The following is a 17,101-nucleotide window of genomic DNA, read 5'->3' on the forward strand; positions in this document are numbered from 1 at the left end:
AAAAAAACCAAATCTTTGCACATCTTGCACAGTTAGAAGGAATTCACCGTGACTGGTTTTGGTAATTGCTCTGCTGTTTGATCATATTTAAGGAAGTATGTCTGCTAGCAATGCAACAAAATTATAGTATTTAAATTGAAGTTTGTAATGCTAATACAGCAATATTTGAGGGTATTCAGATTACTTTAGTTTACCAAATTGCTAAATTAATATTGTTTACAAATTTTTTTTAAATTTACAAACCGAATTTTCACTGGTTGCAATTTCTTTGTGTTATCTGTTAGCATAAATTGAAATACTTATGCAGTAGGAGCTTGAGGCATTTGCCTGCATCTATGCTTGAAAAACCTACTGAATACATAAGTGTTCCATAGTCACTTCATCCCATTTCCTTTCTCTATCTGATTCTTAATAATCCAGCTTCCATAACACTTCCTCTTCAAACAAGCTGCGAAGTTAGATTCCGTTTAAAAGCATATCTGTAGTCAAATAACTGGATTTGGTAAAGTTAAAAGAATAAAGTTATCATCGATAATTTATGCTAAGACAGCAGTGCTTTCATAGGCTGTGTCAATTTAGAAGGTAGGAGAGACAGCTATAACGACCAACTAAAGCAGGATTTATTTGTGCTGTAATGCGTATGGAAAGAAACTGAAATTTTCTTCAGCTTGTCCTCTGCAAGACAACAGGCTTTGACTTCCTTGTCCTTTGAAAGAACAGCTGCACTAGAAGCCCTTCAAGAAGGGAACTGTTCAAGAATGGCTGAGATGGGTTTATGCCAAAGCAGTCTCTAATCATGCAGACCATTATGTGTCACCAGCACCTCCCTCCGCATGTGCAGAAATGCAGTGACTTCAGTTATACTTGGAACAGATTGTTCAGATAGTCTTCAGTAATAACATTATTTAGCTGCTAATGAATTTAAAAGTTTTTTAAAAAAGAACTAAAAATATCTCCAATTTCTGTGCAACACGGCATCAAGAATTGCAAGAAATAATGATACCTACTGCATGGGAACAGGTATCAGTGTAGTAGTAAGATCAGGCTGCCATCTAAAATGAAGATACAGATAGAGCTACATCATGTAACATGCAATCTACGCTACTGTCACATACATCTTTTGTCTTAGCAGTTTCCTTCAGACAGCTATCCTCATGTCTGCAGAATACTGAATTGTTTATTTTCAACCCCTTATTAGAAGTACAGCATGTGTTTCTAACCAAGCCTTTGGGTTTTCTGTAAGGGCTTCTGTTGTGGTGGGATTTTCCTATTCAATCATTGAAAAGCAGAGGTCTTTCCCTACAATGGGTGCTCTGTGTCTTCCATCTTGAAGATTACACCAGGAACAGGGCTCGCTGTAAGCCACAACAGATTGTGTACACACCCCAATCCTGTAGGCTCTAATTTCACCTTTGTATCTCAATTCTTGGGGTAAGTTTAAGATAGCAGAAGCCGTCTTTACAGCAATTTTGTTTCATGGAAGAACTGTGTCCCCAGAGAACAGAAGCTAATTTATTTGATGCTTAATATGTAAACTAAAGAAGGCACTTCGCATTACCCATAAACCTCAAGTCTACATGAGAAAGTCAGACGGATAACCTGCTAAGCCTTTCCCATCCCTCTTATGAGCCACAAGAAGCAAAGCAGGATGTGCAAGCCATATGCTCTCTAAATTAAGACCACAGAGTTTTGCATACATGAGACAGGCTCGGAGATCTTTGCTCTGTAGATACTCTTAGAGCTTCTTGACTTATTTATGGGGAGAAAAGAAACACAACTTATGCATTTATATCACATACCTGCATGTTTTCAAGTAAGGCCTAAGGGCAAGTGCTTTCATTTCAGCCAGCAATATAAAGCAAGCTTATTCTTCTGTGGTTGTATTTCCCAAGGTTGATTTTGTAAAATGGAGCTTCTTGAATTTTAAAGACTGGATTACGGTAGAAGTATTTTTAAAGGTCTATTTAAAATGAAAGAAAAAGGGCAACTAGGTATGAGCAGCCTTCTCCTATGTAGCAGATTTTAAGCTATAACGTGAGGCCATCAAGCAAAGATAAAAATCAGATACTGCCAGGAGTCAGCCAACTCCATTATGCTGGTTTATAACTGGACATAAACCCATAGCAGACCTGACAAATTACGTATTGCTACCTCAAGAATTAAAGCAGGGAAAGCATGCCTAACCAGTCTGGTTTTGAACACACCCTGAACTATTCTGTATTCTTATAGACAAACCGCGTTTGAGCTGTAGGAATACCTGACAAAGACATACAGCAGTACAGAAACAAACCTGTAACTTAAATCCTGCCATGCTTCAGGAAATACCTTCACAGACCATACTTGTGTCTCTGCAGTATTCCCTTTCACATTTACTTACACTCTTCTGCGATTCCTTCCCCATTCACTTCTCAGGAATCTTCTATTCACTGGTCCTTTCCCCTTCATTTTATTTCAAGTGCTCTTTCAAAAATGCAGCAACTGATAAAAATATTCTCTCTTCGCTGCCCTCTTTTCCCAATACTTTTTGAACATAATTAGGAACCTCATATGAAGAAGGATTCTAAGAGGAAGTGAAAAAATGTTGCATAACCAACAAATGATGAGCTTTACGTTAACAGCCATATTTCAGTTACAGGTCTATCACTGAAGTTTAACTCTCCTAAATTAGTAGGTCAGTTCAAAAGTAAATCCCTCAATCTTAAAATATGGAAGATAAAAAAGCTGATTCACACTTGAAGTTGTGTGAAGACTAAAGAAAAAAGTTCCACTATTGAGCACTGAAAATAATTTTCAGAGTTGTTTAACATACAATTTCTACACTTTTGAATTTCAGATTAGGTCACTAAACTTAGAGAAATTTATCTCAGCTATACTAAAGTCTGTATATAGTGATTTCACTGTACCCTGTTCATAATGAAGAGTTGTACGAGTGACAGGTTTCTTATCCTCTATACTAATGTTAACCGCCCCAGTATCTTAGTATCTTGTATATCCAGAATGAAGTACAATTGAATCCTTACCAAATACATGAGTCCACTGACTTCAATTAATTTGGCCCATGAACACAAGCTACAACTTTGAAATAACACAACTGGCTTTTAAACATACTGCAAGACTGCAAATAAAATTTGAATTTTGGTGGATGAGTTTTAGGAAGCCTAATGCTTACTCCTTGAGTCTATCTAGTGCTGTATCACCATCGTAGTAGGGACTGACTTTATTCTGTCACGTACTCTTGGAAAACAACAGTAGAACACAAACTAGCAAGAGAGAGAAGACCAAAAAGATTTAGGGTAGCACTTCAGAGGAATAACAGTAACCAGGAATACCTGGATCCAGAGAAGACAAAAGGGTTAACAGCATCAACAATGGAAAAAAATACTTCAATATTGACCAAACGGGCAACACATCTAACATGGAATTTAAAGTTAGATTCTAAGCTTCAGCGGTTTTCACTTTTTCTCAATTATCTTACAGTAAATCCATGACTTCTGTACTTGCTTTGTATGGTAGTCTTCTATTAGAAGAATCTGCTTTTGTATATAGTGCAGGAGACAGTTCAATATTAACTACTAGAGCGGCAAACACCATTCTTCAGTGGCCTCTCCTGACATGTGGTATGCCTCACTAACTCTTATGAGTAGTTATAATGGGGATAAAGCACTTTGGCATAAGGTTTTGTTTAATTTCAAGACTATTCCAACAGAACTTCTGCTATGGTTTTCCTCCTCCTCAGCTTCCCTATTTTACTTTGTGAAATTTGGATCTATCAGTTGCATGATACCAATCAGATATGGCAAGAGGACAACTGCAACTTCCAACCTCTATGATCAAAGCCCAACACTGGATTGAGTACCGTATGCTATGTCTAGACAGATGAGAGGGGATACCATAAAAAAAAAGTGGTAAGGGAAGGCACTAAACCCAGTTACAGCTGTACTTCTGAGACAGTGAACTTGCAGCTGCATTTCTTAACATGAAAGGAAATTGGTCTGTTTATCAAATTCAAAACGCAAGCCTACTCGCAGCAGTACAGAGGATAGCCAGAAGCTGTTACAAGTGACAGATGCTATTCTCAACTGTCCTTCAAGCAGGCATGCTGCATTTTCTTTAGTGAACAAATGCAATTTGTTTTTGCCCCCAGTATGAAATAAGTAAGAAAAATAATTTATTCTCTGGAAAATATTAACCCTAAATAAAATCCGAACTTACCCTTCTAGCAGCCTGCTAGAGCTCTAGAAATAAAAGAAACATGGTAAGGTTTTAGGAGGTGCTGAAACATTGGTTTTGAAGTTTTATTACAAAAATATATTTGCAAACATACAAAATTTTGGATGAAAAATGCTCATTCTTAAACATTTATGCAATAACTTAATAACTGCAAACATACATAGGTGCTATAAAATCCATACCATACCAAAAAAGTTAATGATGCAGTATCTACATTTATTGACTTACAATTATTCTCATTCCGGTTTCCAGATATCTTTCCTGAACCCCCCTTCCCCATGGTCTTCATATTGAAAGAACATGCAAATGGGTACAACTGGTGCATCCACAAAAGTGATAAAACTCAGAAATTACTAAAAGCACATAATGTACATAAAAAACCTAACTAACCATATGCCCATACACTGAATAGATAAAAATAAATACACCACCAAATGAGAGATACTGCAATTTTTCCAGCTTGAAGTGAAAAGAAGATATTGCATCTTAACATTTTCGTAACGTTGCCAGACAAGACTGAGGTGATATATATTGCACACATTCCTCCTGTTAAGATATGCCATACAAAGCAACCCAAGCAACACCTGGCAAAAAGGTGGCCAATTTGTTTAGAATACTTTTAAAAACAGGAAGTCCCAAATTAATTTTGTTTTCAAAAATATTTCAGAAATTATATCAGTGACTACACATGGCATAATGGGTTTCAGAAATATATCAAATTGAAGCAATTAGAAATGCAAGCAAAAGTGAGATACACCCAACAGCAAGTGTTTAAATATTATATCCAGTATTCATACACAGAATTAAACATTTTATATGAAATCAAGATGAATCATTTTTTTTTAACTTTATTCAATCATTCTGCAAATCTTGTTTAATTTGGAAAGATATACTGCTTCTAAGTTAACAGCTGTTATGCACCTTTCATATAAACTTTGCATTATTAAATAACAGCAGATAAAGTCTAACTACAAAAGTGAGAACTTTGATTTTCCTGAACAATTCAGCAGCTGTACGTTTTAAAACTGTCTTTAATTCAGCTTTGATTAGGATCGGGTTTGTGGTGGTGGTCTGGGGTTTGTTGTTGTTGTTGTTTTTTTTTGGTGGGTTTTTTTTTTGGTGTTTTTTTTTTGTTTTGTTTTGTTTTTAAGTGACTTAACACTAGCCACAAAACACATGCGTAGACAATGCAATTAATTTGGGGAGTATAGTCTAAACTAATAAGCTTTTAATTCTCAGAACTAATGGGTAAAATCCCATTAAGCCAGTAATTTTATCAGAAAAAAAAACCCAAAACAAACCGAAACCCAAAACCAAATCAAACACTTGAAAACGGTTACAGTAATTTCCTGTCATGAGCCATGGTAACTTGCTACGTACTAGTTATCCCTACATGCAGATAACACGAATCAAGCCCTGTAACAAGCTGGTGATTTTAGGTTTATACAAAAAGTTAAAATAAGCAGGAAAAAAATGTTGTTAAATAACACAGTCCTTATTTAAAAAAAGAATACTCCAATTCTACACTGTAGTTGAGCTTGTGTTTTACCATGCAACTGTTCACTACCCTGGCACTTGTCATAAATCTCTGTGGTGTACCGGGTGACACCTAGGCTGGTTCCAGTGTCTGTTGGCTACATGTAGAGAGGTTAGAACAAGCATGTGCAGGTGTTCAAGATGAACAGGTTTGCTTGTGGTAAAAAAGCCTGCCTAGTAACTAGGATTTCATTCTGGTTCTCTTCCAATTAATTTTGAAAGTCAGGGCAGGAGGGGAAGTAAACCAATATGTATTGCTACTAGTATACTACAAAACCAAAGTAAAGTAAGGATCTGTGTTACTGGGGGTTCCTGCACAGCTGAAAACAAGTTAAGGATGTTCAAAGTAGAGTCAAACTCTCATAACAGCATTGCTACTCTGAACAGTATTACTTTTGTCACTGTATGTAACTGAGGAACTCAAAATACGACTCCTTCCTACCATTTCTATAGATCTTTGGACATGACTGTATTTAACAAACAGTACAAATACGCGCTATCAGTTTCCAATACTTCTATTCTTGAAACTTTATCAAATCTTCCTTTGAAGAAACTGGAAGCTGTCCAGAAGTGTCAAGTTATGGACTTCATTTTTGCTAAATCCAGATAAAAAGCAACTCTCTATTTGGTTTAGGCTACCCAGTTTTGTTCAGAGGAACTGCTCATTAGTTTGTCCCTTTTAGTGAAACTTTTTCTAAAAAACCCAACAAAACAAATCAGTTTAGACCTCAGATCTAATTTGAGTCTCACTGTTTATGCACATACACAGTATTATAACCTTAGAATTTATGTAGGAAGCTCCTATCTTCCTTAACAAGGCTGAGTTTATATTGCTGAATTCAAATGCTACCATTAAAGCCGATATATTTCTTGATGAACGTGCATGATATTAGCATCTTTCCCTGAATCTTGCACATTTTTCTAACAAAATACTATATATTTTAATTGAAAACACTGAACTCAAAGGCTGAGAAGAGCTTTTCAGAAGGCAGGTAGTGCTAAACAAAATATGATTTCCACTAAAAAAACCTATTGAAAAACCTAAAATAGATCAAATACATAAAAATGTAAATGTTTGTTGTATCTAAAACATATTGATTTGTGAACAAGTCACAATTAAAGCTCAATTACTAGTTTCCAATGAAATGACCATGCACCTTGACTACATCAACACTAACTAATCTTTAGGATATATATACATATACAGGTTGTAAGGAGCCAAACAATTTTTTTTCTTCATATTTCAATAGTACTTGAGGGAAAAGAAAACAGCAGTGCATCATAACTTAGTACAGATTATCTATTTACTCAATAAACCAAAACTTTTCTACTGGAAAAGCATCCTTTAAAACTACTATTACTGGAGAAAGTTGGGACCTGAAGCCTTATCAGTTACCTTTGCATGCCTTTAAGAAATAAATACAAGCCATGGGTAAACCAATAGAGCAGCATAAGAAACCATAATTAGAAATTTTCTGATTTCAAATGGGAAAGTATCCAGTTAAATTCTTACATTAGTGAATTACTAAATCACATATAAGAAGCAGTAACATTTCAACTATAAACTTCAGAGTACGAAGTGTGCATTAACAATCTGGGGAGAGGGCAGCATAAGAAAAGCATGCATTTGTTCCCCATCTGCATAGATTTCAACACTGCAGTTCCAATGCAACTGAAGAATGAAAGCCAACTATGACATGGTCCACCCTTAAGCTAAAGGGGAAACAAAATATTTAAATTATAGCAAACACTGCTGAACAGGAAGAGGGTCTTCCAGTGGTGGTCTCCTAACTACAAATTAAAACAAGAGAACTTCAACATGCAACAGAACTACTCTGTTGCTCAAAAAAAACAACAAAAAAAACCCAAACCAACAATCACTGAGGATTTTGCATATTTCAAATTTTGCTTTTTTAGAGAAAATGGCCTTATTCACTTGGATACCTGTTTAATGTCAGTGATGCAGAAGCAAATAAGATTAATGGAGTATTTAAAAGCTTAATTTATGTGCAGAGTTAATGTATTGAGCACATCACATTTTTAACCCTTTTCTTAAAGATTTAGCTCCAAAGGCCTGGCTTCCAGATCCATCCCTTCCCCACACCTGCCAACTTAATCACAAGGCATTTTGCTCTTCTTTTCCTGGCCTTCAAACTGGAACTAGGTTCCCACAACTGAATTTTGTTCTGGTGTGGTATAGTGTACTGTACAATGTATCTGCTGGTTGAAATAGTATTGAGTCTGTAATCCTGGAACAGTCAATACCACTAGAAATGAAAAGCCAAGAGCAAACATTTGCACATTCACTTAATGCTAATGAGAGCTCAAATGCAACTGAAGTCCCCTCCCCAATAAAAATAAAGGTTTGCTGGTGATGATCACAGTGAAAGCCTAGATCAATTCTGAGAACATTACTTTCAGAGTATTTAAGGAATAATCTTTCCTAACAGGTTCAAATTCAAGACACTGAAAACTAAATATTCTTTTATAAAAATATTAGTTTTATAGACGAGGCATAATTGTTTCTAAAATGGATATATTTTAAGTAGATTTAGCTTCAATTATAGCTTAATGTTGTCTGTATTCTTGGTTAGGACTTGCAAGTAGACTTCATGAATAGTACTGAGAAAACGGGAATCATTCTGCAGGAAAAAAAAAAAATCACATTAGAAACATTAGTAAAAAGATGCAAAAAAAGTTGAATTTAACACCATTTAAGTTGTGCATAAGTATTCCTTCTAGTGCTAGCTATCTGAGAGTCAAGAGAAGAGAACCAGGCAATGCTTTTTGGACAACATACAGACTTTGAACCATGAAGCCAGTAAGACAGGTAAAGAGATCACTAAGCTCACTGGATGCTCAAACAACGGTCACTAGGTCAGCCTGGGCCACAGAATTTCACCTCCCTCCAGACTCCAAACCTTAGACACAGAAAATTCCATCCTGTGTACAGGCTCCCAAATAAAGTCTGCACGAATGTCACAAGTAATGTTATTTCTATCTGTCAGATGAGCCTGAAAGGGACTGCAGTGTGTTATACAAGAATTCTCATGTCAAAACATGACTGGGAAGTGAATTAGTTTAGTCTATAGACAATATTTAGAGGTATTTCTTGAGTCTAATTCCTTCAAATGGCAAGTTTACAAAACTGGTATCTAATCAGCTCGCTAGAAGATGTAGATCTGCACAGCTCAGAGTGCTGTGAAAGTACTCCTGTGCTGCAGGGTATGCTTATTCGCTATCCCTCTATGTAAAGGGAAGACTGGTAACAAATATTCCAGTCAGCTCTCTAAAGTCACAATGATGTTCTTCAGACTACTGGGTGAGAATCAGTGCACTGTGTCTCTAATGAGAATAAGACTTCTGGCAGTTGAGCTCTGTTCCAAGACTTACAAGTTACCCAGTTTAAGTCTTCAAAGAGAAAAAACCATATACACCAATACACAAAGAGGTTATGCAAAAATAAACAACATAGATAAATCAGGCAACCTATCTAATGACAGGATCTGGTAGTGGCCCTTCCTGGTCCTAACAACTTAAACGCTGGGAAAATATTTGTTATTTTTACACTTGCATTTTGGGTGTAAGCTCTACTGATCAGCATGGAGGGGGCAAGAGATTCCTGAGTTAACAAAGAATGGTTTGTCATTCATGGCAACCTCACCATGACATCAGAGGTGAAAATGATCTCAATGCATGGCTACTCCCAACATCAGAATTTTTTAGTCCCTAGAAATAGGAGAACTAGAACTTTACAATTTCCATTTCAAAGACACATACTTCAGTTAAAGATCAGGAACAGTTCTAGTGAACTGAAACAGGAAAGCTTTCCTTGGGAAAGCAGGAACACTTAGAGACAACAAAACCAACCCCTCTCATCCGCATACCAGGGCTTCTACTAGTGCAACTTCTTCCTCACTTGTCCACAAATTCATACGGATGTGAAAGGACACATCTGATGTATAGCTCTGTCCTTCTAAGTCCTCCATCTTGCAACCAAACGGAGCAAGCTCTGCCATAGTATGTGTACAGTATGAAGTAATCTACCCCTTCCAACAGAAAAGAACAACTTCTGTAATGCTTCAGGGCAAAAGGAATTATAGGGGTACAGGATTTCTCAGTACTGGCTACTGTACTTGGAACCCCATCCCTCAGCAAACAAGCTCTGTAAAGACAGGACCTTTATTAGATGTATCAGTGCTTCTTGAAGCTGTGACCTACTGAGAACAGTAGGAGGTATAGTCTGAATTTCTGTTGCTCCAAGTGTTAAAGGCGAAGAAGAATTTGCTTTATTCTCCATTTCAGTAGCTTTTGTAGCCGATTGCTGAAAAACACTAGGAGACAAGAGGATTGAAGGGGTTACTGCAGTTGTGGCTGTAACAAACTGTGGAGGTGCAACCTGTAAGAGAACAGAAAATTAATGAGCACTGTGCCTAGCAAGAATGAATGTTGTTATAAAGGCTGGAGAAGCAAGCATAAAAAATTAAGTAAATCGTAGCCACTACTATTCAGTCAGATATTACAGAATCCTGCTCTTAATGAAGAAATATCTACCTATGAAGAACAGTATCAATAGTAATTCTCATTTTAAAAGCTGAATAAGGTAACAGCTCAATATTCCTGTATGCAGACTCCTTTCTCCTCATGCGGTTGCTACTTTCCAGAATTTTTGAAATGTAACACATAGAATAAAAGTTGAGCTTTTCACCTAGGCAATCAAAGGAGCCTGTAGTTGTTTTGCAATTATTTTCCTTAGGGGTTTACAGAAAGGCTAGTCCTGCTTCCCACACTGCTGCTTCTATGGTCTCCAATAAATACACTTATAATTTGAAGTGAAGTACCTCAAAGATATTTAAAATTACTGAGGAACTACAACTAAAGCATTGGAGTACATGGAAATATTCTCATTTAAAGTACCTTTTCCCTTGGGGGGAGGGGGGGAGACATACAAGAATCTTTTGAGGACCATCTTCCCACCTCATTGCTCCACAGGTCTGTGTCCCTTTCATTACAGAAATCCACGCAGTATCTTTACCACTTTTCCTTTTAAACACGGACTGCAAATGTATAGGAATATTATATTTGCATAAAGTGGATGTGAATAAACCACAGCTTTGAGCAACTCTGACATCTCCAGATAACTGATCATTATTCAGTGTGATAGTCTACATCTTGCTCAGGCTTCCAGACTGACCAATAATGTGAAAAAGAAAAGAAAATAAACAAGCCAATCTCACTCAAAAGAAAGCAAGACTACATGTGACATGTACAGATGTTTGATATGTCAGCAGAAGAGTTCCCCTTGGATAATCAAAAATCTTCAGAAGAAAAAACCTGCAAAACCATCTGAAGGTAATGTGTACAAAACATCATCAACAACAGCAGAACTAGCAAATTGATTCTGTTCTAGTCAAAGCTGTGAAGATTTACAGTGTGGGATTTCAGCTGAAGACATGTTTAAACCAACACATGCAGTTTACCACACAACATACACATGTTTCTTAAAATTCCAAAATCCATATAAAATGCTTTTATTATTTACTGTGTCATAAGCAGACTGTATAGCTTGTCTTATGGCAGTCCAGTAGCTAAACCAGTATTTTACTTTAAGCAGGACCATTTTTACTGCCTTCACCATCAGATCTGAGTGTGCTACTTAAAACTGCTTTTAAGTAGCGAAAGTTGGACAAGAGAGGCAATTTAACAGATCTGAAAAAGGAAGGTATGGGTAAGGAAAAAGTAGAATTAAATTACAGATGGCATTCTGAAAAGAACACGCAACAAAAAGGTCATCAAAAACAGTTCTTGAAGAATTGATTATTACCAGTTATCTTTTAAACTGCAACCTGACATTTTATATTGACATTATTTTGAACTGTTATTCAAAGGCAGTTCTAATAATGTTGAACCTGTATTTAGATCAATAAAACTTGCTATTAGAAAGTTCTGCAGTATGAAATGCTTATTATTCTTTTCTTCTTCTATCTTCCTTTTTTTTTTTTCCCCTGCTTGGTATGATTTCTATAAAACACAAGGTATCTCAAGAAAACTGAAAGAGACAATAAGGCAAGGATTGCATTTTATGCCTCTGGGGTGCTTAAGGTTGGGCTAAGGCTAACAGACCCTACTGCAATATCATAGCATTAGTACCACTGCTTACAAGATTAAAAACCAGTTCAAATAGTGAAGACTGAAAGCAAGATCGCAGATCTGAAAGTATATTCTCATTTCTGCATTAGTACCAACAATAAGAGGCACCGTAGAACAAAAAAGTGCAGTCATTCACAGCACTCTGCCAAAACTCCCCCTGGCTCCAGTACAGCGTGTTTCTGCTTCATGCCAACACGTTTTTTTTAAGAAAATCAGCAAACAATTACCAGAGGTACTTATTCACTTACTTGACTTGCTTTAGATAAAGTCTTTGGCTGTGGAAATACTTCTGATTCCTTGTTTTGTTGCACAGTCTAAGTTAAAAAGAAAGCATAATTCACAAGTTAGCACCCACTGCTCAATTTCCAGCAGTGGTTCTGTTTTTATGAAAGCACAAAAATGCAAATTTCAGACTTTTAGATGTAATTCAATCCATTTGCAAAACTGATTTAATCAATGGGAAGCTGGAAAAAGTGGAAAGATTTGACTTCATGTTTTATGCTTTCAATATTACAGCAAACCTGTAAAGCCATAACAAAACACATAGGAAGAAAGACCACTACAGTTAAAAAAAAAAATCTAAACATTAAACCACTGAAACTGGGAACAAAATGAATGCTACGAAGTGAAGAGTTCAGTACCTTGTAATCAGTTGGTAAATTGCCGGGAAGATTAAATTCAGTATTTTTTCCTAGGAGTTTTATCTAATCACCTCCACAAAAATCAAATGCTGTTTTCTGCTAGAATTTTAGAAGTATTTTATACCTTTACAAACAGCATCCAGATTATTTCTTTAGTCAGATTTCAAGACTACAATACAATAGAATTCAAGTATTACAAAATATAAGAAAACACAACAAAAGGCATGTAGCTAAGGTACTTTAGTAAATTCCTAGGGCATACTTCAAAAGGTCTGTTACAGCCATTTTGGAATACCTCTTAGCAACACAGAACAGGAAAAAAACGGTTGCAACAGACAATACTTTGCTTACTTGAACTGCAATGAAAAAACACTTGGGGAATTGATAGTCCTTAACGACAAAAAAAAAAGCTTTATGAAGTGGTAACGAACACAAGATCAAATTCTTAAAGTCTAATTACACAAGAATTAAGAAGTCTTTTGCTAGTTTGGAATATATTTGGGCTATGGAGAATTCTGTCTAATGAAAATGTATACACAATGTGGACACAATGGAGAGAAAAGACGGTATAAGGCTGGCATATGATGAGCTAATTCTCAAGGCTGTCAAGCAGACGTTGAATAAACGCAGTCAAGGGCAGTTATGGATAAACCCAGCCAAATACGCTCGAAGATGTCACAACATTCAGTTACATGTGTATCAAGGTTTAGTAGTACACAAAAGAAAAATACTGCTCAGAATGTACAGTTCTTTGATATTAGATCAAGATAGCTGCTCAATGCTGTACTTGGATCTTCTCCTCTCTCTGCAAAATGAAGCAGTCCAAACATCTCTAAAATGTGATCACTAGTAAAATAATCCTAGCTCGTAGCAGCCTTCTTGAAAGTTTTCAACAGCAGCAGTAAGATAATCAGAAAGCCAGCACAATGAAAACACATCCATTTCTTAAATATTAAGACAGGGATAACGCTTCTGAGGACAGAAAAACAACACTTGAAAGATATAGGGTATTCTATAAGAACGCTTAGTACACTTTACAGGCTGAAAAGTTGAGCTTTTGATTAGACCTCCGATACGATCACCATCTTCATAACAAAGAGTAGCGGTTGACCCAGACATGGCTGCCAAAGACCTTGGTAAAACCCAGTGGCAAGCACTGGATAATAATAAAAATTAGGAAACTCATGCAGATGTAGCTTTTGTAAGTAGTTTTGTTTGGTGTTTTTCATTCTTGCATTATCACTCTACCCAAGATGCAAGAAGACATGATCAAACACTGGCTTAGTCTGTGTGAATGTAAATAAAATAAAATAATAATGCAACAAAATGAAGATAAGTCTTTGGATAACCTCAGAGGCAGGCACTACAAAAAGTTACTCCCTCTGGAGAAAAAAAGTCCAAACTCATTAATGTCTTTACTACTTAGGTAGCCAATTATACAGCAGACCAACACTAACTGATAGAAAACAATTTGTAACACAAAGCCACTTGCATTAACCTTACAGGCTAGCAGTGACATTTTCACCTAGTCTCTCAAAACAGATTTACTGCTTTGGCTTATGTTAAGGCATAGACAATAGAACCTCCTCCCAGAAATAAGAAGTTTAAGGGGTCCTTTGTAAGTGATACTAACATAAAACAAACCAAGGCAATCAGTTACACAAAACAAATCAGTTTATGATCCATTTTACTAAACAACTAACAATATCTCAATGTAGCCTACAGGTATCGCCAGCAAAATGGGGTCAAAACATCCAAAGGAAAATAACCAGAAATAGGAAATTGTTAATTTTGTAGCTTCGAAGTAGGACAGGCTAGACTTCCACAGCATCAACTCTCATAACACTGATAACCCTGTAACCTTCTGTCCCTTCTCAGATCATCAGTTCTTAACAGCATTTTTCTGACATAAGTACAGCTGTATTCTTTAGGACTTATTCATCCCCTAGCAGCATCAGCTTGAAAAACCTCTACAGACAGGTCTGTCACTGACAGCAGATGCTAATGATATAAAACTATGGAATTGGATTTCTAAGTTAGCGATTCAATTAATATCACACAGTGGAAGTCCATAATTATTTTTAAAAGGCTACTATATAACAACACATTTTCCAAGGGAAAATACATGTAGTCTAAAAAACAGTCTAAAGCTTCATGGACATAAAACCCCACAGAATACCTGAAAGGGAGAGATTATCTTGCTGTTCAAGGCTGATGGCTTACTGTGAGATTCTTTGAAGCTTTCTGGTGTTGCAAGTTGGCCAACCGAGGCAGAGATGTTTGGTGTTAAGGAAGTCTTAGTGAGAGACTGCTGTTGCATTTGGTCATGCTGTGGGGTCAACCTGAGTTTCTGGAGAAGATCAACACTTGTATGGGATATATTTGAGACAGTTCCTGTATTTGTTGATGTCAAGGGTGCTATAAACTGGCTTTGGCCAGCCATCAGATTTTGTGGAGCGTCGTTCACTTCGGATGGTGGCTGATTCACTAGTGGGGATATCTGCTTGGCAGCTTGCTGCATAACTTGCATTATACTGTTGTTTTGTTTTAGGCCAGGAAGCATCTGAGCAGGGGCAGCTTCCATTGTTGAGGCTGAATTAAGAACAGGGCTTAAACGAACTGAATAGCTTGAAACATTTTTTAAATCAGGCTGGGAAACTGAAGCTGGAGGTATTAGCATAGGTGTTAAACATTCCTGCTGATTCATAGGATTGGCACTGGTTTTAACGCTTGGACTTTCAGATTTCCCTAGGGATTGTTGTATTACCGTTGACTGGTCAAAGGAAAAAGGCAAGAGCAAACTGTGTTGCTCTCTGGCAGAGGTGTCAGTTTGCAACTTCTCCATTCTCTCTGGATTGGGATACGGAGCTGTGGGTTGTTCCTTCGGTACAGAGGTCCCAAACAGTTCCTCCAAAGTCAGATGCTTCTGCCTTGACTGAAATGGCTAGAAAGAAGGGAAAAGGAAGTTTTCAGTTTAGAAATATACATACCACTGTGCACCTCACACGGTCTATTACAATTTCAAGAAAACTGTGAAAGAAAACTAGGTCAAATGCATTTAAAACACAGTTTAGATATCAAGTGTGCCAAATTTACAGGAATTTTGAAATCAACTTAATTTACAAGGAACATCCTGTCTATGTAAGCTTTTTCTCTACAGCCTTCTATGGACAGACTCTGTGCTAGCAGTAAAGAACGTGGAAGGCTAAGGATTCTGTCATCAAGCTGGCACCTGCCATCATTGATCAGCCCTAACTACACAAGGCACTTTTGGGAGCGGGGGAAGACCATACATGTTGAACAAAATCCACACAGAATGTATGGAGTTGGAAATAATTAAGTGGCCTAAAAGATGGGAAAGGAACAAGAGAAACCTGAAAGTACACAACTAGCAATACATGCCTACACAGTTCTTACCCTTTCCATTAACAATGCAATAGAAGTTACAACAGGTAAAAGAATCTGTATAAACCTAAACATATGTATATATATCTCCTTGAAAAGCATGTATATATATACACACACACACACACAGAGTCATCTACTGTTCCTTTAGTCTCTCCCAAAAATATACATCTAGCCTACACTACTGACATTGTTAGAAAAATCCCATTTTAAGGATATCACCTTCTTAATATTTTGCTGAAAGTATTTTAAAATGTTTCAATAAAGAGAAAAGAAACAGCTATTAACACCCCTGGTCTCAAGGTTTTCCTGGATGGTTGTGGGGTTTTTTTATTTTTTAATTTTTTTAATTTTTTTTCCTCATTTTAAGGTTGCACAGGACCAGAAGTTACGTAAAACAGCTGGACTAAAATACAACATTCTGTTCAGAAAACTGAATGGCCTGCAGCACAATTCAAGCTGATGGTAAGTCTAAACAAAGATGCTATTTTACAGTGACAACTACTGTACCATGACATTGCTATGTTAGCTCAAATTTTACTAGCACAGATAACAGCAGCGAAGGGATGGCTGTACAGGTAGCATGCAAGTAGTCTAACAAAACAACCTTAAGCCTGAAATCATATTGACTTCTGCCCAGGTCACTAATCTCTACTGCCATTGTTATTATTAATTTTTAGCTAGCTTAAAGTCAGGCACGATTACATTTTGCAGCTGAGACATTCTACAGTTTAAAACTCTTGTTAATTATGTTTCTTCCCAGAAAGTTGTTCTTACTTTTCTCCACTCATCTTACTGTTCTGGAGACCTGTCCTTCAGCTGTAAAGATTCTGTTAAGAGAAAAATCACTTTTCTATCTCACTTCAAACTCAGGTTTTTCATTTCACTGCGATAAATTGACTAGCTTTCCTTTATTAATACATTACAATAGTCAAGTAATAAACAGAAATCTCTATCATGCTCTGATCCAAGTCAGACTAGCCCCTTACATGGACACAGTCACAAACATGAAGTTAATTTCCAGTCTGAAGTATAAAACACATCTTTTGCCTGTCCCATCTCTGGCTAAAGTGTATTTTGAGCGTATCATCAACTCAGTGTGTTATGAAGATCCTTATCAGCAGGGGCTGCAAAAAGGT

At 36.7% G+C, this 17,101-nt stretch overlaps 1 protein-coding gene across 3 annotated transcripts in view; it reads right to left on the reverse strand.

Annotated features, from left to right (window-relative positions):
* Positions 1 to 8,290: 8,290 nt before the first annotated feature.
* Positions 8,291 to 17,101, reverse strand: part of DCP1A (decapping mRNA 1A) — a 33,637-nt gene continuing 24,826 nt past the window's right edge. For 2 of the 3 annotated variants that reach the window (XM_086469988.1, XM_009946179.2), the window contains 4 exons: positions 14,737 to 15,501; positions 12,165 to 12,230; positions 9,947 to 10,165; positions 8,291 to 8,408 (listed from right to left, as the gene is read on the reverse strand). In XM_086469988.1, coding sequence (XP_086326114.1) covers positions 8,328 to 8,408; positions 9,947 to 10,165; positions 12,165 to 12,230; positions 14,737 to 15,501 — 1,131 coding nt within the window. In that variant the 3' untranslated portion in view covers positions 8,291 to 8,327. The remainder of the gene's footprint in view (positions 8,409 to 9,946; positions 10,166 to 12,164; positions 12,231 to 14,736; positions 15,502 to 17,101) is intronic. The other variant, XM_086469987.1, reaches the window with a different exon arrangement.

The sequence above is a fragment of the Leptosomus discolor genome, chromosome 9 (assembly GCF_034619465.1).
Source record: "Leptosomus discolor isolate bLepDis1 chromosome 9, bLepDis1.hap2, whole genome shotgun sequence".
Taxonomy (NCBI): domain Eukaryota; kingdom Metazoa; phylum Chordata; class Aves; order Leptosomiformes; family Leptosomidae; genus Leptosomus; species Leptosomus discolor.